The sequence below is a fragment of the Carassius carassius genome, chromosome 4 (assembly GCF_963082965.1).
Source record: "Carassius carassius chromosome 4, fCarCar2.1, whole genome shotgun sequence".
NCBI lineage: Eukaryota > Metazoa > Chordata > Actinopteri > Cypriniformes > Cyprinidae > Carassius > Carassius carassius.
The window spans coordinates 19560379-19583307 of record NC_081758.1 but is presented as its reverse complement, the minus strand read 5'-3'; the positions used below and the strand labels follow the sequence as shown (position 1 = coordinate 19583307).

At 36.8% G+C, this 22929-nt stretch overlaps 1 protein-coding gene across 1 annotated transcript in view; it reads left to right on the top strand.

Annotated features, from left to right (window-relative positions):
* Positions 1 to 22929, top strand: part of LOC132139185 (ras GTPase-activating-like protein IQGAP1) — a 62604-nt gene that overhangs the window by 37117 nt on the left and 2558 nt on the right. The window contains exons 14-35 of the mRNA XM_059547735.1: positions 15 to 139; positions 5068 to 5231; positions 9091 to 9181; positions 10408 to 10575; positions 10982 to 11124; positions 11209 to 11379; positions 11878 to 11961; positions 12073 to 12144; positions 12240 to 12309; positions 12430 to 12638; positions 12937 to 13089; positions 13421 to 13584; positions 13761 to 13985; positions 14111 to 14251; positions 14580 to 14664; positions 14830 to 15062; positions 16768 to 16900; positions 19741 to 19843; positions 20077 to 20218; positions 21688 to 21775; positions 21877 to 22089; positions 22354 to 22514. Coding sequence (XP_059403718.1) covers positions 15 to 139; positions 5068 to 5231; positions 9091 to 9181; positions 10408 to 10575; positions 10982 to 11124; positions 11209 to 11379; positions 11878 to 11961; positions 12073 to 12144; positions 12240 to 12309; positions 12430 to 12638; positions 12937 to 13089; positions 13421 to 13584; positions 13761 to 13985; positions 14111 to 14251; positions 14580 to 14664; positions 14830 to 15062; positions 16768 to 16900; positions 19741 to 19843; positions 20077 to 20218; positions 21688 to 21775; positions 21877 to 22089; positions 22354 to 22514 — 3138 coding nt within the window. The remainder of the gene's footprint in view (positions 1 to 14; positions 140 to 5067; positions 5232 to 9090; positions 9182 to 10407; positions 10576 to 10981; positions 11125 to 11208; positions 11380 to 11877; positions 11962 to 12072; positions 12145 to 12239; positions 12310 to 12429; positions 12639 to 12936; positions 13090 to 13420; positions 13585 to 13760; positions 13986 to 14110; positions 14252 to 14579; positions 14665 to 14829; positions 15063 to 16767; positions 16901 to 19740; positions 19844 to 20076; positions 20219 to 21687; positions 21776 to 21876; positions 22090 to 22353; positions 22515 to 22929) is intronic.

Here is a 22929-nt window from a genome sequence, read left to right as displayed (position 1 = left end):
TTTTGCTTTGTTAGATATGCAGACACACTGATCCGTCTCAGAGCTGAGTCCCTCGTCCAGGATCAAGAGTTCCTCACCTGGAATGATGTTCAGAAATGCATCGACAATGTCAATGTCCAGGTGCACGAGGAACATGAGAGTAAGCAAACTTTGAAATAAATTGTCCGATACTGTTCAAATGTTTATGGTCATTTAAAGAGATCAGTCATTTTATTCAGCAAGGATGATCAAATGTGACAGTAAATACAGTTATAATGTTACAAAAGATTTCTAGAGAAATGCTGTTATTTTTCTATTCCTCAAAGAATCCTTTCCACAAAAATATTACAAATATTTCCACATAGACAACACTAAGAATGTTTCAGGATCATGTGACATCAGGCTGCTGAGAATTCAGCTTTGCTATTTTGGGAATAGATTAGGGCTGAAACACGTCAGGTTCTTTGGCAATTATTTTTTTTTAATGTGACACAATGCGTTTACGTCACCCACAAAGGGGAAGGAGACACAAGCGCTGCTTCCGAAATCTCAAACTGCAAGGAGTAAGCAGTGTTTTTTGATTTGAGGGCACGGGCAAACTTAAAGAGAACGTCGTGGCGTGTGTCCATTGCAAGATAAAGTAAGAGGGTCTGGCTGAAGACTTGCACTTGCACTCTCAGACTTGCACTCTCAGACACTTGCACTTCCGCTAGTGACATCACTTGCAGTCTTTATTTTTTATTTTGTTGAATTTTTTGATTACTTTTTGTTTGAATTTCCCAACATTTTATAACAGTAGCCAGGTGGCGAAGACAAGAAAAAATAAACTAAATTACAATGTCACTTGCAATCGCTACTTGCACTCTCCGCTACCTGCGACGTCACTTGCAATCAACATAAATTGTGCATGTTGCCAATGGAGACGAGACGCTGTGGTGGTGATTAAACAATTAAACCTAATTTAGTACTATAACGTACAGGGTCCTGCAAGAAAAAGACAAGACTAGCAAATCCGTGGCCAGAACAGCAGAATATGAACGCTTGCGCAAAGTCTCTGGCTAAGCGTTTTCCTCCCGTAGAAAAACATAAACACTTAACATGGCTTAATGTATTCAGATGGTATTAAAATATCAAATTAAATTTACAGTTCATTATTTTAATGAATATGTACATAGTATTTTCCTCACATACCGCAAAATGTGGCATAATGGACTAATATAAAGGCCAAACTCAATATGCTTCACTACATTATTAAAATACATAACTAATATGTACAGGCACGTAGGTGAGCCCGAATAAACGCAACACGCAAAGTTTCGCGTTAAGCATTTTTCCATATAGAATAAACTGTCTACAACTCATCACTGTCTTTGTCCATTAACATACTTTGTGTTTAATTATAATGATTTTCTATAGGAGGAATACGTTTACAATTTAAAGCACTGCGTTCTGTACTCGTCTGCTTGCCTGTACGGAGTTGATCCTTTTAAAATCACTTAATGCATTTCATAATGCACGTTCATATTTGCTGGTCTGTATATACGTTGAGTCACCAAGACATATAGGCTAGGCCTACTGAATTGTCTTTATCATTTTAGTCTGTTATTAAGCCACATTAAGCGTTTTGCTGTATGGGAGGACAAAGTTTGCACATTGTGTTCATAGCCATCTGCTTGCCTTGTAGTACATTACATAATAACTATATTTTGAATTTGGTCTTTTAATTGAACTTAATGTATCTTAATACATTATGCCATATTAAGTGTTTGTTTTTTCTACAGGAGGAAAACACTCTGAAAGACTGTGCATTGCGTTCATATTCTGCTGTTCTGTGGCCACGGATTTGCCGGTCTTGTCTTTTTCTTGCAAGACCCTGTACGTTATATTAGTAGGCATACTAATTTGGTTTTAATCGTTTAATCACCACCACAGCGTCTCGTCTCCATTGGCAACACGCACGATTTGTGTTGATTGCAAGTGACGTCACAGGTAGCGCAGAGTGCAAGTAGCGATTGCAGGTGACATTGTAATTAATTTTTTTTTTCTTGTCTTCACCAACTGGCTACTGTTGTAAAATGTTGAGAGATTCAAACAAACAGTTATCAATAAATAGAACAAAATAAAAAAATAAAGACTGCAAGTGATGTCACTAGCTGAAGTGCAAGTGTCTGAGAGTGCAAGTCTGAGAGTGCAAACTGCGGTCAAGCCAGCCGCGCTTTCAAAATACACGGTCAAGCCAGCCGCACTTTTTTTTGTCTTGCGCGTGTAATCATGCACTTACGGTACGGGTGCTGCGAGCAGTCAAAATGCATGTAAAGAAGCTGTCATACACCCGTTTACTTATAACTTTTGATTATTTTAACTCATTTTAAATTTGTAGTTTTTAAATACTTTATTTTCGTACATAAACGTTTGTATTGTACATTAATTATTATAAATAGTTTATAGATGTTTAAAAATGTTAATATTAATGATTTTCATTCATTGTTTTTTATTTCATGTTTGTGTGAATAAGTGCATTATATATATATATATATATATATATATATATATATATATACACACACACACACACATATATATATATTTATTTATATAAATTAATACAGTGATAGTCAGTCTCACTCCGAATACATATCCATTGACAGAATGTGCTAACCTATAAAGGAACCCTTTTTATGATTGTTGGAAAATGGGACACAGTGCAATTGCTAGGATGCATTTTGTTGTTTTGGGAGACTTTGCTTTTAGTTTTCTCCCAAACTATACAGTAAAATGCCTTGAAAATTAATACAGTGATAGTCAGAGTGACTCTGAATACATATCTATTGAAAGGATGAGCTAACCTATAAAGGAACCCTTTTTATGAGTGTTGGAATATGGGACACAGTGCAATTGCTAGTATGCATTTTGTTTTGGGTGATTTTGCTTTTAGTTTTCTCCAAAACTATACAGTAAAATGCCATGAAAATTAATACAGTGAAAGTCAATCTCACTCCGAATACATATCCATTGACAGAATGAGCTAACCTATAAAAGAACCCTTTTTATGAATGTTGGAAAATGGGACAAAGTACAAGTTCAACAATGGAGTTTGATGTTTTGGGTGATTTTGCTTTTAGTTTTTTTCAAAACTATACAGGAAAATGCCTTGAAAATTAATACAGTGATAGTCAGGGTCACTCCGAATACATATCCATTGACAGAATGAGCTAACCTATAAAGGAACCCTTTTCATGATTGTTGGAAAATGGGACACAGTGCAATTGCTAGGATGCAATTTTTTTTTTTGGGTCATTTTGCTTTTAGTTTTCTCCAAAACTATACAGTAAAATGGCTTGGAAATTAATACAGTGATAGTTAGGGACACTCTGAATACATATCAATTGAAAGAATGAGCTAACCTATAAAGGAACATGTTTTATGAGTGTTGGAAAATGGGACACAGTGCAATTGCTAGGATGAATTTTGTTATTTGGGGTGATTTTGCTTTTAGTTTTCTCCAAAACTATACAGTAAAATGCCTTAAAAATTAATACAGTGATAGTTAGGGTCACTCTGAATGCACATCCATTGAAAGAATGAGCTAACCTATAAAGGAACCCTTTTTATGATTGTTGGAAAATGGGAAAAAGTGCAAGTGCAACAATGGAGTTTAATGTTTTGGGTGATTTTGCTTTTAGTTTATTCCAAAACTATACAGTCAAATGCCTTGAAAATGAATACAGTGATAGTCAGGCTCACTCTGAATACATATGATTTGATTATATATGATATGATTTTATATATATATACAAACATGAAATAAAAAACAATGAATGAAAATCATTAATATTAACATTTATAAACATCTATAAACGATTTATAATAATTAATGTACAATACAAACGTTTATGTAGAAAAATAAAGTATTTAAAAACTAAAAATGTAAAATTAGTTAAAATAAGCAAAAGTATAAAGGAAACGTGTGTATGATAGCTTCTTTACATGCATTTTGACAGCTCGCAGCAACCGTACCGTAAGTGCAAGATTACAGGCGCATGAGAAAAAAAAGTGCGTCTGGCTTGACCGTGTGTTTTCAAGGCGCGGCTGGCTTGACCGCAGTGTTTGATTGGAGTAAAACTAGCGTCAAATCACATACACAGAACTCTAAAGGTACGCCAACCCGTCAAAATAAAAGTCCGGTTAAAGACTGTTGTTCAGCAGAATGTACATAGCCTACTACTAAAAAAAATCAAAACATTAAGTTTTAATCACACAACATTTCTTCCATGTTTTATTTTTATAGTAAATCCCCTTTGTTTACCAAGTAAATTTTCAGTAATTAAAAGATAAATTAAATTAATGTCTTATGTGTTTAATGTGGATCTCAGAAAATGCTTTATTTAAAAACCCAACTGAATGGCACTTAAATGCACTTAATTCATCCGTCAACTTTATTGTCATTGTTCACAGTACAAATACAGACAGAGAAACAATGGGTAATAATTAAATTCTAAAAAAGGAAACTTAGTTGTTCATTTTAAGAGAACAAGGAGTCTTATTTTCTCTTGCATAATTAATATTCCACTCTAATTAAGCAAAAACACATTTTATCCGATTACTCGATTAATCGATGGAATTTTTGGTAGAATACTCGATTACTAAAATATTCGATAGCTACAGCCCTAGAATAGATTACGTTTTAAAATGTATGAATAGAAAACAGTTATTTTAAACTGTAATAATATTTCACTATATTTCTGTTTGTACTGGATTTTATCTAAATAAATGTAGCCTTGGTAAACATGAGAGGCTTCTTAAAAAAAAAAAAAATATGGTGCCCATACTATGTTTAGTGACTTCATTTATACAGTCTGTAGAAATCACACAGTACAGTTTTATCAAACAATTAAAGAATCTGATTCTGAGAGTCATTGATTAACATTCAATTATAATATAAAAAGTTATATATGATCTTGAAATAACATGTTTTTTAAAGTATAAACACCAAATCTAGGGCATTTTTCGTAATTTCTTAACCAATGACAGTATTCCATTGAATGAGTTGTTCATTACACATATACATTTCCAATGTTCCCTGTGTAGGAGTCATTGCTATTGCTGAGATCAACGAAGCCCTAAATTCTGGAGATCTAGAGAAGACACTCTCCGCCCTCCTACTCCCTACAGCTAAACTACAGGGAGTCAACCCAGCCAACGCCAAACACTATCACGATCTACTGCTGACCACCAAAGACCTCATCTGCAAGGTGAAACAGAATAAGAGCACTGAACCAATGAAATTCTCTTTTTTCAGATATCTTTTCTTATACAAATTACTTGGACACTTTTTACTCAACACACAACTTTCCTGGTCTCAAAGATTTTTGTAACCAGTTTTAAGTTCCCAGCTGGTGTGTGAGAGTCCAACTTCTTTCACTTCTATACAAAGTTAGGAGTCTAAAGTAAAAAGTGAGAAGTCTAACCATAACGTCCGCAACCCACTGTTTAGCCATTTTAGATAAGGATCCCCTCTCCCAGTCTACAACAAAAACATCCTGTTATTTAAAAAGAGCTTGTGGACATAACTTTCAAAGCTGTAGAGCTTAAAGGGTTACCCTCATGTCGTTCCAAACCCGTAAGACCTCCGTTTATCTTCGGCACACAGTTTAAGATATTTTAAATTTAGTCCGAGAGCTCCCAGTCCCTCCATTGAAACTGTGTGTATGGTATACTGTACTGTCCATGTCCAGAAAGGTAAGAAAAACATCATCAAAGTAGTCCACGTGACATCAGAGGGTCAGTTAGAATTTGTTGAAGCATCGAAAATACATTTTGGTCCAAAAATAAAAAAAAACTACGACTTTATTCAGCATTGTCTTCTCTTCCGGGTCTGTTGTGAGCGCGTTCACTGCAGTGTAGTGATATCCGGTCAATCTGTTGTTCGTTATCTGGCTCGGCTCGGTGTTCATCTTCAGTTCTCTCTTCACAGCAGTTCAGTCAGTGTACTGTTTGAGTAAATGAATTACTCCGGGATATTGGTTTGTTTGAACTCAGAGGGAGTCAGCCACATTAAAAAAGTTAACAGCTTAAGTCATTTGTGGATTAATGCGTATTGGAGATGCGAACCGTTTAAAATGATTCAGTTAGATTTGGTGAACTGGTTCAAGAAGATCTGGTTAAATCGAATGATTCGTTCTTGAACCGGATATCACAAACTGCAGAGTTTTGAACTCTCTCACAACAGACACTTTGATGATGTTTTTCTTACCTTTCTGGACATGGACAGTATACCGTACACACAGCTTCAATGGAGGGACTGAGAGCTCTCGGACTAATTCTAAAATATCTTAAACTGTGTTCCCAAGATGAACGGAGGTCTCACGGGTGTCGAACAACATAAGGGTGAGTTATTAATGACATCATTTTCGTTTTTCGGTGAACAAAGCCTTTAAGGATCTAAACTTGACTCGGGACGTTGAAGTCTTTGTGAGGAGATATGAGAGGAAGGGGTCCAGACAGCTGTGGAAAGAACACAGACATACTGCTGCTCTGTAGTAATAATACAAGTCATACTCCTCCTGAGTGTACAGCTTCACATAGTGTGCAAAAAGAAGTGTATTACATGGGGCAAAGCACACTAAAAAGATCCCAAACACCAGCGTGCTGGCCTTCATGTACTGTTTCCAGTCATGACTGGAACGATTTAGATGGTAGATGATAGATCCATAAACAAATGCGATGACCAGTGATGGTGCGATGAACCCCAGGCAGATCAGACTCAATCTGTATGGAATCAACGCTCGGTTGAAAGCTTCTTCATAGGACTGGATATCATGACACATCACCAGCTCTTGCCCAAGAACATGGTAGCTTTGCTGAACCAGAAACTCAGGTGTCATGGCAATTGCAAAAACTATCCAAATGGATAAGCTGGTGAAGATTGCGTAGTACATTTTCAGCATTGTCCTGTAGAGGAACGGACGGACCACTGCAAAGTAGCGCATCAAACTAATACACATGTGGGCATGGATCGAGCAGTAGATGTTCCCATAAAAGCAGGCAGTCACTATCTTGCAGGCGAACTCTCCAAACATCCAGTTATTGTTACTGAGGTGATAGTGGACTCTGAGTGTTAGAGAAAGTAGCAAGAGAAGGTCTGACACCGCTAGGCTGAAATATAGGAGACATCTGGAAAGATTCTTTCTTCTGCTAAGGGAGACTAACACATAGACATTAGAGGGGATCCCGATGAGGATGGCTAGGATGTACGCAGATGGAATGATCCTAGTGCTGACCGTTCCTGTGGTGTGATTGATGATGACATCGCTGACGTTTATTACAGGCCCATGGAAGGATGAGTTGGAGAACTGTGAGCCGTTTGACACTAAGTTTCCAGGATATGTTTTTTTCTTTAAAAAGGTTCTGGAATCTTTTGATAAAAAAAAAAAAAAAAAAAAACAATGTTAAAGGACTGCTTTAAACTGTGTTCTTTCATTTATATTTCATATATTTCAATTATATTTCAGTTTGATACTGAAAATGTGGTTACATTTAAACGGAGGTGAATATGTTCAACAACAACATTACACATTTAATGCTAAATATGTGTTTTTGTTACTTTATTATCTCGAAAAATCTGGAAAAATTTAATTGAATTTGAAATTTGAAGTGACCTATACATTAAAACCAGTTTATGAAAAGAAATAAAGGCTGTTTGGTTTTAGTTTTTAATATTATAGGCACAGATTTTTCGGATTAGCAACGTGTCGGCAAACATTTTTCAAGGTTAATAATTAATTTAATTGTTCGATTTTTAATTCTGTAAGATTATATTTACTCACTACATTTCATTTATGTTAGTGTTTTATTTTGGGGTAATGTAGTGATATGTGTTGCTTGCATTCTGTCTCTTGACTCTATTCGTTGTTCTTTCAGCAGTGTACAACCACCCAAAATTATCATAAACTCACCATCATTATGTTGCTTGATTTTGACACATTGCATTTAGAGAATAATTTGTTTTGGGCGATTGTTATAGACTGCTCCAGTAGCTCTGAAAGAGTCAAGTCACTGGGGAAATTAAAGTCAACTACCCTAAAGATTTCTTTGTCACAAAATCTTGATTTCAGTCTACAGCATATAAATCAGCTGTTGATTTCTAACTATCACTATCTGTGAGAGAAAAGTTGTTGGCTTACTTGAATCTTGAAGTGAGTCCTCAATCATCAATGGTAACAGCAATAGCACAAAAACTCTCATCATGTTTGAAAGGTTTTTCCAGATAATTTTTACAAACTAATGTTCAAACTAGACATGAACTATAAGTGACAAGTGACTACAAGTCACCCTCTAGATGAATAAGTTTACATCGAAGGGCGTGATGTGTTGCTGGTTTCCTGTAAAGACCTTACGGGAGTCTGGAGTCAGAATTGCTCAATGCTCATGTCAGGAAATGTTGCGTGACAAAAGACTTCCTCCAAATTCACAGACCAAATTATTTACAGTTAAAAAAAAAGGGCATACAGGAATGTTTAATGGTACAGTATTTTGCAAATGTCTCTGGCTTTATTGGATAAATGTGTCAGTCGTTTTCATTCTTTCTTTCTTTCTTTCTTCAGATCTTCTCCTTCAGATAAAGAAAACAGTATTTATTTTTCTTTCAGAATTTTTGTCTTTTTTTTTTTATTCTGTCATCACAATATGTGAAAGACAGTGCGGACTTGCGATCTGACTGCCCAATTTAACAACATCCCATGAATTATTTGAAGACACCTGAACTCCAATTTCTTTCCTCATATGTGCATTCACATCTCTTTTACAGTGTGTTTTCACTGAATCACTTCTTATGGAAATGTTTCTGAAGTAATAGACCAAATACTGTACCACATATTTTTCTCATATAGGAAAGCAAGCCAGTGTTCAAGTTTTATTGCATTGTTTATCAGGTGTCCATTCTGTATTTTATTCAGAATATTTAGTTAACAATCCTTTACTCTCTTAACATTTGACAATATTGAGATGCTTTTTATATGTCTGCATTCAGAGTAAACTGTTCTGTAGTGAGAGTGTTTTCAGTTACACTTGTTTGTATGGAGCATGTGCTGACTGTGTGTTGTGCTGTAACAGAGCTCTGGAGATGAATCTGCCGTGCTGTGGCTGGACCAGATCCAGGAGGCCGTGCACACTGCCAACCAGGACCAGGAGGATGCACTCAAATGTTAGTGTGTAACCAAATATAAGCTGCATTAATTATGTTCAGTCTTTTCGTTTCTTATACACATCCCTATAAAGGATGTGTATTGATTCATATGAGCCACATAACAGCCTATGAAGTCTATCTGAGTTTGATATTTAAACTCTGTTGTACAGTACTTACAGACTGCAGTAAAAAAGTTTATTTAGGAGTGAGTCCGGTTCTCTAACAAACTCTTAAAGGGATACTTCACCCCAAAATGAAAAATGTATCATTAATCACTTACCCACATGTCATTCCAAACCCGTAAAAGCTTTGTTCGTCTTCGGAACACAATTTAAGATGTTTTGGATGAAAACCAGGAGGCTTGAGTAAATAACAGTGTCAAGGTCCAGAAAAGTATGAAAGACATCATCAGAATAGTCCATCTGCCGTCATATGGTGTTATTGAGAGACACAGAGGAGACTGTTGACAAAGGAATTGTTGAATAAAGACATTATTTTTGTTTTCTTCGCTTACAAACAGTATTCTCTTCGCTTCATATCGTTAAGATTGAACCACTGATGGCAGATGAACTATTCTGATGATGCTTTTCATACTTTTCTGGACCTTGACAGTGTTACTTACTTGGTAGCCTATGGGAAAGTCACAAGCCTCCCGGTTTTCATCCAAAACATCTTAAATTGTGTTTGAAGATGAACTAAGCTTTTACAGGTTTGGAACGACATGGGGGTAAGTGATTAATGACAAACTTTTGATTTTGGGGTGGAGTATCCCTTTAATAAAAAATAAAAAATATATAAAGTAACTAAATAAAAACATGCATACATACATTTTTAAAAGTTGTTGCATTCCATTACTGCAGGAATGGAACTCACTCTCGAGGAGGAAATAAACACCTACATTTATTCAAAGGCCCAAACTGAGCAAAAATATGAACTTATGTGCAGCTTCTGATATTTATATGACCAAAAAGTAAGGCCTTACTCAAAGAGTAAGAAGTTCTGATAGTTTATCATGAAAAATTGAGATTTTTAAACAGTATAATCAGACTACTAACGTAAAATTCATATAAATATAATTTGTCACTCTGTTTATTATCTTCCAGTAGTATTATTATTATTTAAATGGCAAGTTTTATGAACTAAGCTCTGTAGTTTTTAATGTGTTGGTTAAAACACACTGTATAATGCAATGCAATGATGCGGGAGGGTTAAAATGATTCTGTGTATTGCGTATGTGATTTCAGTGGCTGAGGCAGTAGCAGACATTAACAGGGCAGTATCTGAGGGAGATGCTGAGGTCACACTCGCTGCTCTGCAGTGTCCTGATGCAGGTCTTCGAGCGGTGCTGTCTGAATGTGCTCATGTCTACCACAGCCAGCTCTCTCACTTACAGAGCACTCAGACACAACAAGGTAACTCTGTCTGAGCCTGATGATTGGGATCTGGAAACCTTTACTCTTGAAGAATGTCTTGTCATACTGTTAAAGTATTAAATATGCTTTATTATATATTCAGCAGCATATTGTATATGGTAGTATATTCTTGTGTATTTTACAATTGTATAATTTTTGCCCGTTTAATTTAATACACTGAAAAATAAAATGTGTTAAATAGTCTACAGACCTACAGACGTTTCATTTTCGTTTTTATTACACTGTTCGTTTTCATTACAATTTTCATTACATTTTCACATTCATTTTCATTACACTTTCTGATTCGTTTTTACACTGTTTCAGACAGTGACAAATGCATTTGTCTAGAGCTCCTGTAAAGAAAAACTTGTATATGAACAATAGATTTAATTTCGTTATTCTGTAGGAACCAGTGGCAGTTCATGGGTGAAACACAAGATCAAGGATAAATATGACTACTTCTACAACATTGAAAGCAAGGAAGGGACATGGCTTGAGCCAGACCCTTTTGTCTATGACAGTTCACAGCTCACCAAAGAAGATATTCAGGTATGTCTTCAGCACAGTTTTTAGTGTTGAATTAAAGGATGTGAGCTCTGTTGTTCAGTTCATGTTTTCTCCCTCCGTCTCTAGAGTGTTTTGAGCAGTGTAACAGCAGAGTATAACCGAGAGCAGCTGTGGTTGGCCAATGAGCCGCTCATCATCCAGCTGCAGGCCCTGATCCGTGGATACCTGGTGAGACGGGCACATAATGACCGGCTGGAGTACCTGCGAAATCAAGAGCCGAGCGTCATCAGACTGCAGGTGCCTAACTGTTTAATGTGAAAGAGTGACACTTAACCTGATTACTTGTATACTTGTATACTTGTAACTTTTTTTTTTTACATTTTATAATGTTATTACTAGCATTAATTCTTATATAATCAAGTTCTTATTAAAGAAAAGGTATATATAATTTGAAAGCTCTACGATTTTAAAATAAAATCCTATTTTAATTATTATTTTATCATGTAATTATATTACTTTTTACAATTATGTTTATTAAAGAAAACAATAATAGTGAGTAGTTTCATCTTAAAACGACCTTCTGACTTTTACACGTCAAAAGCATGAAAACTCTTTAAAACATAATGAAAATGAAATATCAACAGTATACTATGAAAGTACTGACTGTTTAGTGACCATTTTGGCTAAACTCTAAAACTGTGCTGTTTTCTTTAGAACTCAGTTCAATAGAAAATAAACTACCGATACTCTCTAGAGTCTAGAAACAAATATGTGATCTGTGGTTTATGATTCCAGGCATCCTGGAAGGGCTACAAACAGAGACGAGTCTATAAGGACAAACTAAAGGCCTTCCAAGAAAGTGTGAGCAGTGTGATTAAGGTAATGGTCCTATTGCTGATGCTCATTTATTACAGTGTTTCATAATCATGTTCCGTGTTGCTTTGAAGTACAATATTCATAGTATGAAAATATGTGTCCTTTATAATCTAGTTACAGTCACTGGTGAAGATGTGGAAAGCTAAACGAAGCTACTCAAGGAGACTGCAGTACTTTAAAGACCATGTAAGTCACACACAAGCTGATACACTGATATGAACGAGCAGCAATCTTCATCAGTTATACTCATGAAAGCGGCATATTCTGTGTGTCATGCTCAGGAGAAAGAAATCGTGAAGATTCAAGCTTACCTTAAGGCTAACAAAGCAAGAGTTGACTACAGAACATTGAGTAAGTCAATAACTTTATATAAGATTTAATGCATTCATTAATTTACATTTACTTGCATAGTTGTTGATCAGTTTGATGTAAGGTGAAGATGATTGTGTTTTTCTCTTTTTTTCCTAACAGCCGGTTCACAGCACCCACCTCTCGCAGTGGTCCGAAAATTTGTACATTTATTGGAACAAAGTAACCTCGATTTACAGGAGGAACAGGAAGTGACGCGGCTCAGAGAAGAAGTGGTCACCAAGATCCGTGATAATCAGCAAATGGAAAAGGATCTGAATTTGATGGATATTAAGATTGGCCTGTTAGTGAAAAACAGGATCACACTACAGGTTAGATGCAGTTTGCTTTCATGCAGTGATTTTAACAATCTTTTTGAATTGCTTGTTGGGTATACTATGAGAAATTGTTACATTATCCTTTGATGTGTGAAGGTTTCTGTTTTCCCATGATGTAAAATGCTACTGTAAAGCAAACACACATCACTGATAGAGAAAACAGCAACAGCAGATACATTTTCGTAGGAGTCTTGTGAGAGTAGAAGTAGCTAACAGATGTCCAAACAAGTCGAGTATGACCCGTGAACCATTCAAATTTTTCCAACTACTGTTGTGTTGTCTCCTCTGGTAGGATGTGGTGTCACACAGCAAAAAGATGAAGAGCAAAAAGAACAAAATGAGTAAAGAAGATCCGGCCATTGGGGAAAAGCAGGGCATCAAGGGCCTGAGCAAAGAGAAGAGGAAGAAACTAGAGGCCTATCAGCATCTCTTCTACCTTCTACAAGTGAGATTAAGAACTTAGGCTCAAATTTAGTCATTTTAAATGATTTAAGAAATAGATTGGAAAGCTGAATCGTGCAGCTGACCAAAGGCTTTTAAATTTGACTTGTTCGTAAAAAAAAAAAAAAAATCATTTTAAAATACAATTCTTAATGACTTTTCACTTTCATGATGTAAAAATACATAAATAAAGATATAATATTTTAAAAATATATAATTTACAAATCTTTTATACATTTAGGCTACAGAATGTACTCATAAGTGCTTAACTGTTTATATTCTGTAAATATTTTCATCTGTAATTTTTTAGTTAATGAGTTTTCTTCATTTATTAGACCAATCCTTCATACCTGGCCAAGCTAATCTTCCAGATGCCCCAGAACAAATCCACCAAGTTCATGGACACTGTGATCTTCACACTGTATAACTATGCCTCGAACCAGCGAGAAGAGTATTTGCTGCTCAAGCTTTTTGAGTCAGCCTTGCAAGAAGAGATCAAGTAAGTTATATCTTAAAGATCTTATCTTGGAGATTGTAAAACCATTTTATAGAGACCAGTATACCTCTGAATTCATAATTACTGCATCAAACGTCAGTCAAATGTCTGTGATAAGTTGTGCTTTATTATATTGATTATGGCACGAATCATTGTTACACTGCTTTCATCTTTGGCAGATCTAAGGTGGATCATATCCAGGAAATAGTGACAGGGAACCCTACAGTCATTAAGTTGGTTTTGAGCTTTTACCGTGGTGCTCGTGGGCAGAACGCTCTCAGACAGCTACTAGGTCCTGTGGTTAAAGAGATCATTGAGGACAAGAACCTGGGCATCAACACTAACCCTGTAGACATCTATAAGGCCTGGGTTAATCAGCTAGAGACCGCTACAGGAGAAGCCAGGTTCAAACATGCACACACCATCCATCAAAGACTTTTAAAATGCTATATCTTATACCTACCTCATCTTTCTCTCTTTAGTTTTTAATTTATTTATTTTTACCACTGTTGTTTAACTTTATTTCTAGTAAGCTGCCGTATGAGGTCACACCGGAGCAGGCTCTGTCACATGAGGAAGTGCGGGCTAAAATGGAATCCTCCAATCAGGTGCTCCGGTCCGTCACAGACAAAGTGCTCAGCTCAATCATGTCATCGCTGGACACCATCCCGTAAGAATAAAGGCCATCTCAACCTTTCAAACGGATTTTTTTCTGTTCTGATCCATTCAGTTCATTTTCATATCACTTGTTATTTTTGTCAGATATGCCTCTTGTATTATAAAGGAGCCCTTTATACAATGTAACAGTGTCATTGTGCACCAGGGGGCAGCAGAGTAGTTCAACACAAGATACATTTTCAAAACATAGCATTTGTTAATATTTTGCTCATGCATTAGTCATCTCATTATCTTAAGGTATGGCTAGATTATTATTTTTTCCCACTGCTGATCTGTGATTTTTATTTTGCATCATTTGATCCGTTTTCTTTTGCATGCAGTTACGGCATGAGATATATTGCCAAAGTTCTAAAGGACACGCTTCATGAGAAATTCCCTGATGCCACAGAGGATGAATTATTAAAGGTCAGATGTTACAAATTTAAGTGGTAGTGTCTGCAAAGCTCTTTTCATACTTGAAATGTAGCTGTAATTGCTTGACGCAACAAACCATGAATGCTTAAAGATTCAACATCACAAGAACCCAGAGAATGATGAAAAAAAGTGAAAGGTGCCATCTTCTTCCCACAGATTGTTGGGACTCTGCTCTATTACCGTTACATGAATCCTGCCATTGTGGCTCCAGACGGTTTCGACATCATTGACATGACGGCCGGAGGGCAGGTGCATTCGGAGCAGAGGAGGAACCTGGCGTCAGTGGCTAAGATGCTACAGCATGCTGCCGCCAACAAGCTGTTTGAGGACGAGAGCGACCACCTCACCCCTATGAACAACTACATCACCCAGACCTCCCAAAGGTTCAGGTGAGGAGAACAGAGCACTTCATCAGAGAGAGCTTTGTCCACGGTTACAACAGTGTCCTTGCTGTGAACATTCAAAAACATAGGAATAGTTCACTCATAAATGACAGCTCGCCCCCATGTTTTTTCAAAACCTTTTTTTGTTGAACAAAAAAGATCTATTGAACAATGGTGTTTTCTGTCCATAAAATAAAAGTCAGCAGGGTTATTTTGACATTATGCAAAGTACTTGCACCGGCTAAAATCTGTCAACTTCAGCATGAACTGTTTTGATATTGAGATGTTTTCTTCATATTTACATACAGCTCTCAGCATAAATGATTGCATCCCCTCGGGAACTTATTCAGAATTGAATCTTCACTTAGACAACATATTAGAGTTATCTGTAGATATAATGTTCCATCAAATCTGCTTGTTAAATTACCAAATAAATCATGTCAAAATTATTCTCTGAAAATATTTTCTTATCAAAGTGTTATAATGTTGCATTGCAAAAACAAGTACATCCTACTGCAGGTTACAGAAAAAAGTAAATAAAGTTAAATGGAATTAAACAAGCTGTTATTATGTTGAACCAAAGCATTTAAAAAGAAACAATTTCTTGACGATTAAAAGTGTTACTTAGTCGATTGAATCATTTTCAGACTTAATGCTGACAACAGTGGAACCACTTGGGAGAGAACTGTCAGGAGACTTCTTTCATTGCTCAAAAGAGGACAGTGGTACAAGAGGATTAATTAATCATGGTTTTAAGTGTGAAAATATACCATAGGCAACGGAAATTCAAAAACAATGGAGTTTTGACAAGGTCCTGAAATAATCAGGCCTTTATTTTAAGCTCCCGTTTCATAAAAAGGAGCACAAGCAATACCGATCAAGTGTTTTAGAGCCAGCAAAAGCTATGAAACTGAGTGACTATTCCATCTCACACAGTGATGCATCATGCAGAAGTGAAAAGCACAGTGATTAACCACATCTACTGTAGCCAAAGCACTATACACTCATTTAGCCTTTTAAACATTCATATTTTATGTAGAAACTGATGAGTAGAATTAAACAATCACAGATCTGAGATTCAGGACAGGCTGGGGATATATGGGAATGGAGGTGAAAGGTGAGGAAGTGTTTTTGTCTGAAAGTAAAGCATCAGCAGAGATTGAGGGACATGTGTTGCCACTTCAGACACATTAGTGTGTGTGTGTGAGGAGCCTGGAAGTGCTAAACGACCTTTTGCCCAAAGCCCCTCATTCCCATGCTGGTGCGTCATGCTTACTGGAAACTCCCTGCTGCTTTCTTTTCCTCCGATTCTCAGCAACTTTGCCTGATTACACGTCTGTGATAGACCTGGAAGTTTAGACTTGAGCTGGATTATAGAAGTTTAGCATGTGACCTTCCCATTCAAGGCGACTTGGCATTATACATTTGTTTTGATCTTGTTTTTTAATTTAATTTTGTTGGTTGCACAAAACTCAGTAAAAGGCTCATCAGATTTCTTCAAATTTGAACAGCTGATACTCACAAAATGGCTTTCTCCCATGTCTTCTCCATGTTTGTATATGCCTAATTCCATGTTGTTTTCGGGCTATGCATTTTACCATTTTTATAATGATTCTGAAGGAATCCACAGATTTCCCCCCAAAATCACAAAGAATTCGACAGATTTAATCTGGGCATGGTTATAACTTATTTTTTTTTTTTTTTTTTTTAGGGATTTCTTCCAGGCAGCTTGCGACGTTCCAGCTCCGGAGGAGAAGTTTAACGTGGACGAGTACTCTGACATGGTGACACTCAGCAAACCTGTCATTTACATCTCTATTGAGGAGATTATCAACACACACTCTGTAAGACATACAACTGAGAATTCAGTACAAATCTCTTACTTTTTTCCCTTCTTTTTCTTATAAAGTTGTGATAAAACACACATAGTAACAGATCTTTTCTTATTGTGACAAACATCTGAGTGAAAGTGATTGTGGATAAATAAAATAAAGTTGGGCAGGGTTCAATCCATTCAACCCTAGCCGTTGCACTCAAAAGTGGGGAAGATGAACATGAGTTTGCAGCAACAGGGTTTAAGACTAAATGATATGCATATTTCACTAGACAGAAGCCTGTCATTTTCACAGGAAGATATAGTTATAACACTTAGATTAAACATTACAAGTTGAAAAAGTGAAACATGCACAGTAAGATTTATAATATGCATTTAGAAAATAGATTGGTTAATTTTTAATCTCCTACCAACTTCAGTGGAAGAGATGACCTCTTCTTTTATCTTATTTCTGGCCGGTTCATATTAAAGAGAGAATCCAGTTTAGATGCGTCTTGTCAAAACTTGTTTTAATTTACTCTTGGGACATGATCTGGAATGTGAAGTCAAATGCTGTGTTTACATCTGCTACTCATTGTGATCAAGTTTCATTAGCCACCTTTATGAGTCATGAGAGAAGCCTTCTGTGAGGATAGGCTTAACTTGAGCTATGTGTGAGGAAGTGACATCATGACCTGTGTAGACATAATAAATGAAGTCTCCATACTTTTCAGCCAAGCGTCTACATTCCTTCTATTGAAAGGAGTGGGGACAAAAAGTATTCAGACCCCCATCAATTTTTTACTTTGTTATATTGCAGCCATTTGCTAAAATCATTTAAGTTCATTTTTTTCCTCATTAATGTACACACAAAACCCCATATTGACAGAAAAACACAGAATTGTTGACATTTTTGCACATTTATTAAAAAAGAAAAACTGAAATATCACATGGTCCTAAGTATTCAGACCCTTTGCTGTGACACTCATTTATTTAACTCAGGTGCTGTCCATTTGTTCTGATCATCCTTGAGATTGTTCTACACTTTCATTTGAGTAAAGCTGTGTTTGATTATACTGATTGGACTTGAGTAGGAAAGCCACACACCTGTCTATATTAGACCTTACAGTTCACAGTGCATGTCAGAGCAAATGAGAATCATGAGGTCAAAGGAACTGCCTGAAGAGCTCAGAGACAGAATTATGGGAAAGCACAGATCTGGCCAAGGTTACAAAAAAAATTCTGCTGCACTTAAGGTTCCTAAGAGGACAGTGGCCTCCATAATCCTTAAATGGAAGACGTTTGGGACGACCAGAACCCTTCCTAGAGCTGGCCGTCAGGGGAGAAGAGCCTTGGTGAGAGAGGTAAAGAAGAACCCAAAGATCACTGTGGCTGAGCTCCAGAGATGCAGTCGGGAGATGGGAGAAAGTTGTAGAAAGTCAGCAATCACTGCAGCCCTCTACCAGTCGGGGCTTTATGGCAGAGTGGCCCGAGGGAAACCTCTCCTCAGTGCAAGACACATGAAAGCCCCCATGGAGTTTGCTAATAAACACCTGAAGGACTCTGGTCTGATGAGACCAAGATAAAACTTTTTGGCCTTAATTGTAAGCGTATGTGTGGAGAAAACCAGGCACTGCTCATCACCTGTCCAATACAGTCCCAACAGTGAAGCATGGTGGTGGCAGCATCATGTTGTGTGGGTGTTTTTGAGCTGCTGGGACAGGACGACTGGTTGCAATTGAGGGAAAGATGAATGCGGCCAAGTACAGGGATATCCTGGACGAAAACCTTCTCCAGAGTGCTCAGGACCTCAGACTGGGCTGAAGGTTCACCTTCCAACAAGACAATGACCCTAAGCACACAGCTAAAATAATGAAAGAGTGGCTTCACAACAACTCTGTGACTGATCTTGAATGGCCCAGCCAGAGCCCTGATTTAAACCTAATTGAGCATCTCTGGAGAGACCTGAAAATGGCTGTCCACCAACGTTTACCATCCAACCTGACAGAACTGAAGATGATCTGCAAGGAGGAATGGCAGAGGATCCAAATCCAGGTGTGAAAAACTTGTTACATCTTTCCCAAAAAGACTCATGGCTGTATTCGATCAAAAGGGTTCTTCTACTAAATACTGAGCAAAGGGTCTGAATACTTTGGACCATGTGATATTTAAGTTTTTCTTTTTTAATAAATCTGCAAAAATGTCAACAATTCTGTGTTTTTCTGTCAATATGGGGTGCTGTGTGTACATTAATGAGAACAAAAGGAACTTAAATAATTTTAGCAAATGACTGCAATATAACAAAGAGTGAAAAATTTAAGGGGGTCTGAATACTTTCCGTATTCTCCTTAAATCCAGCTGTGTATTGATCTAATGTTGAGTGTCGTTCTGTTTTCTCTTCCAAATTTTAGGACTATTAAATATATTGGAAATACCTTATCCTCTTAGTTATGTTGCAGATTTTTAAAAAGTATGAATCAAAAAATGAATCATACATTTGAAGACTGGAGAGATTGCCAGATATATTAACTTTGCATTTATGCATTGAAAGATATATTATTCAAATGTGACTTACATAACACTTCAAGGCATAGTGTTTTTCTTGTATTGCCTGGGAATCTAACCCATGATCTTAGTATTGCTGGCAGCATGCTGCAGGAATGTAACTTTTACATATATATATATATATATACTACACCATCTCATGGTGGTCACCCTAATCTCAAAGTAGTACTTACTAAGAATTGAACTTGATCCAGACTAAATTTTAATATTGCAATGATTGTGTGTTGTTGAGTATTATTGTGTTTTGCAGTCTATACAGACTAGTTGTAGCTGGAATACTTAAACTGGCTCTTTTTTTCCTTATAGTTGGTGTTAGAACATAAGGAAGCTATTGCTCCAGATCACAATGATCTTCTGCATGAACTCCTGAAGGACCTAGGGGAAGTTCCTGATGTCGAGTCACTACTTGGTAAAAATCATAACAAATACAAACACAAAATTTCATTCATTCACTGGCTACAGATTTTAAACACCACTAGTGTTATCCATCTAGAAGAAATGAAGACAGTTTTCAAAACAGTGTGTTGCCTTTGGCAAAAAAGTCCAGATGAATATGCCCTTCACTGACAGCTGATTAAGACCGTAATGAACAGAAAACTGCTGTTAAATGGCACAATAATGAATGTGAAACTTGACACTCAGGTGAAGGAGCTGTGGATGAAGATGACATCAGCAAAGAGAGTTCACTGAGTCAGCTGGCAAAAACAGAGATCTCCCTTACCCTCACCAACAAGTTTGAGCTGCTGGATGGAGATGACAAAGACACCAAGGGACTGATGATGAAGTAAGTAACATATATAAGGATGAAGTAATCATCACTTCTTCAACTGCCTTTATACGTAAAATGTCCTCACACAAAAATATCTCTTTGCCCACACTTAACTTTTCTTCATTGTCTTCATTTCCTGTCTTCTTATCTCTCCTGACCCATGGGAGGAAATGGTTTGGTCATTTTATCTTTTCCACTTCTAAAATGACCTTTTTTTGACTGTCTTTGCGTAATGTAATACTCAAAGGGAATGGAATGTGTCCCATTACCATCCAAATGTTGTGTCTGTGATGACTTATTACAAATATCGTGAAAAACAGGACACATTTACTGGATTAAAAGCCTTTTTAACATCCTGAAGATTGTTGAAATGCTGATTATCCATAAATTTAAGACTTCATTTTACTTTGCAAAAATCAAAATGATCAAAACGACAGTAAAACCATTTGAGAGCATTTGCAAATTAAATATCCAATTAAAACCATCTAACATGAGTGCTGCTGTTTGAAATGTGAAGGCCTGCTATAATTTTCATACTTGTACAAGCTGAGCCAGAATTATTTGCAGCCATCTTGTTCTTTAATTATACTTTGTAGTGTTGTTGAGCTGTTAAGATTTCAATCTTGAACTCTTTTGTAACCAAATCCAAATCAAAGGCTGCTCCATGTTTAAAGGCAAGTTTTCCCCATTTGTAAGCAGGACTTAACTGATTATTAATTGTTATTAGAATATATTTTAAAATGATCATGTCTCTGCAATGAGAAACATATGAACATATTACATCCAGCAGTGAGTCAAATTCATCACCACAGGACTGTGTTAACTATAACTGTCCTAGCACTTGTGTGCTAATCACTAGCTTTCTAGTAAATCTTTGGGAAGGAAGTTGTAACGCTTACGTCACAGCTTATTGTTTATATGTTTACATCCGCTCCACTTCCACTTCTACTCAGAAAAAACAGCATCTGTGAATCCCCAGCTACCCAGACATCTATGATCTTCTGTTTACCGATCATATAAACATCAATTACTGGAACCAGCCAGTTTGTGTATGTGCAGTGAGACAAACCACAAATTAGTCTACATTTCTTTACAGACATTTTTGTATACTTACACTGCCAGACAAACTTCAAGTTGTTCCAAACCTGCATTACTTTCTTTCTTTCTGATTGACTGTATAAACATTTTCAAAATATCATATCGTCTTTCAAAATATCTTCTTTTATTTGGACCTTGACTCTAATTTCTGCAGAAGAAGAAAAAACAATCATAAGATTCAAGATTTTCAATTCCATTACATGCACAAAATTAGTCAAATTCATTTCAGACATTTGTAAGTTGGGATATTTCACCCAGAAATGAAAATTCTGTCATCGATTTGTCCTTTATGTCACCAGCATATTGCAGTCTTTATGAGACCACATGAGACACTCTGATATGCCTGAGTAGAACATACTTCTCTTTGTTTGCCTGTTGCTTTGCAGAACAAAGAAACTGATAGTGGATGTCGTGAGAATTCAACCAGGGGAAACGCTCACTGATATCCTAGAAACTCCTGCCTCTGCTGCACAGGTATAGTAGGCCCTCGAATTAATGATCATGACTGAATAGAGGTCAGATTCAAATGAAGTTCAATCGATTAGCCTCGATCAACCCTCTATCTGGTGCTGTAGGAGGCAGAGCACGCTAAGCTAGTGGAGCGACAGGTGGTGCAGGACTCTCAGACTCCAGAAGGGTTGAAGAGCAGCCAGGCAATGCTGGAGGACCGCCAGCTGCCTCTGGAGCAGAAGAAGAGAAAGATCCTCAGGAACCTGAGAACTCTGGAGCAGGCTGGTCTGGTCAGCTCAAAACACAAGTACCAGGAAGTCATCAATGACATCTCCAAGGTCAGGCATTAATGAGTTCAGGAACCTACATTAGGGCTCATTGAAAAGTAATAATTTTCTGTTGGATGAATGTAGATATTCGTAAAAGTTATAATGATTGCAATATCCTTGATTCAAATTATTGCTTCGGTATTAAACCCTACCATGACCTTGTCCCTTTAGTACTGCAGGGTACCATAAACACCTTCCGTTAGTTCATGTCTTTAGTCTGACTGTGCTTTTACAGTATAGCATTTGTAATAACAACACTTTTTTATTTGGCAGGACATTCGGTATCAGCGGCGCTACAGACAGAGGAGGAAAGCAGAGTTGGTGAAGTTGCAGCAGACTCTAACTGCGCTCAATTCAAAGGCGGCTTTCTATCAGGAACAGATCAACTACTATGACACGTATATCAAAACCTGTCTGGATAACCTCAACAGAAAGTGAGTGGAAATACATCTGAAGTTCTGTAGAGCCTATATGTTCCACTCCATAATCACTTTAGAAATCTATAAATGAATTACGAAATCAGTTAATAAAACATCAAACCGTTAATAAAGTAATATATTGAAGTAATACATTCACATTGATTAAACATGAGCACTGTTTCAAAATCAAAACACAGATGTTTTTATATGAATGTATCTGTTGAAGGGAACCGACTGTCTTCAGAAAAATTTTCTTCAGAAAAGAAAAGTTTCATTTAATCTTTCCTATATTGCCTGATAAATGAGCACAGCGCATTAATGAGCGCAGCGCTGCAATGATTACAGTCGTTACTGGGGAAAACCGAGCGGCAATCTCCCGCTCTCTCTCGTGAAGCCAACAAGGAAGTGACTAAAACTGTCATTCATCGAC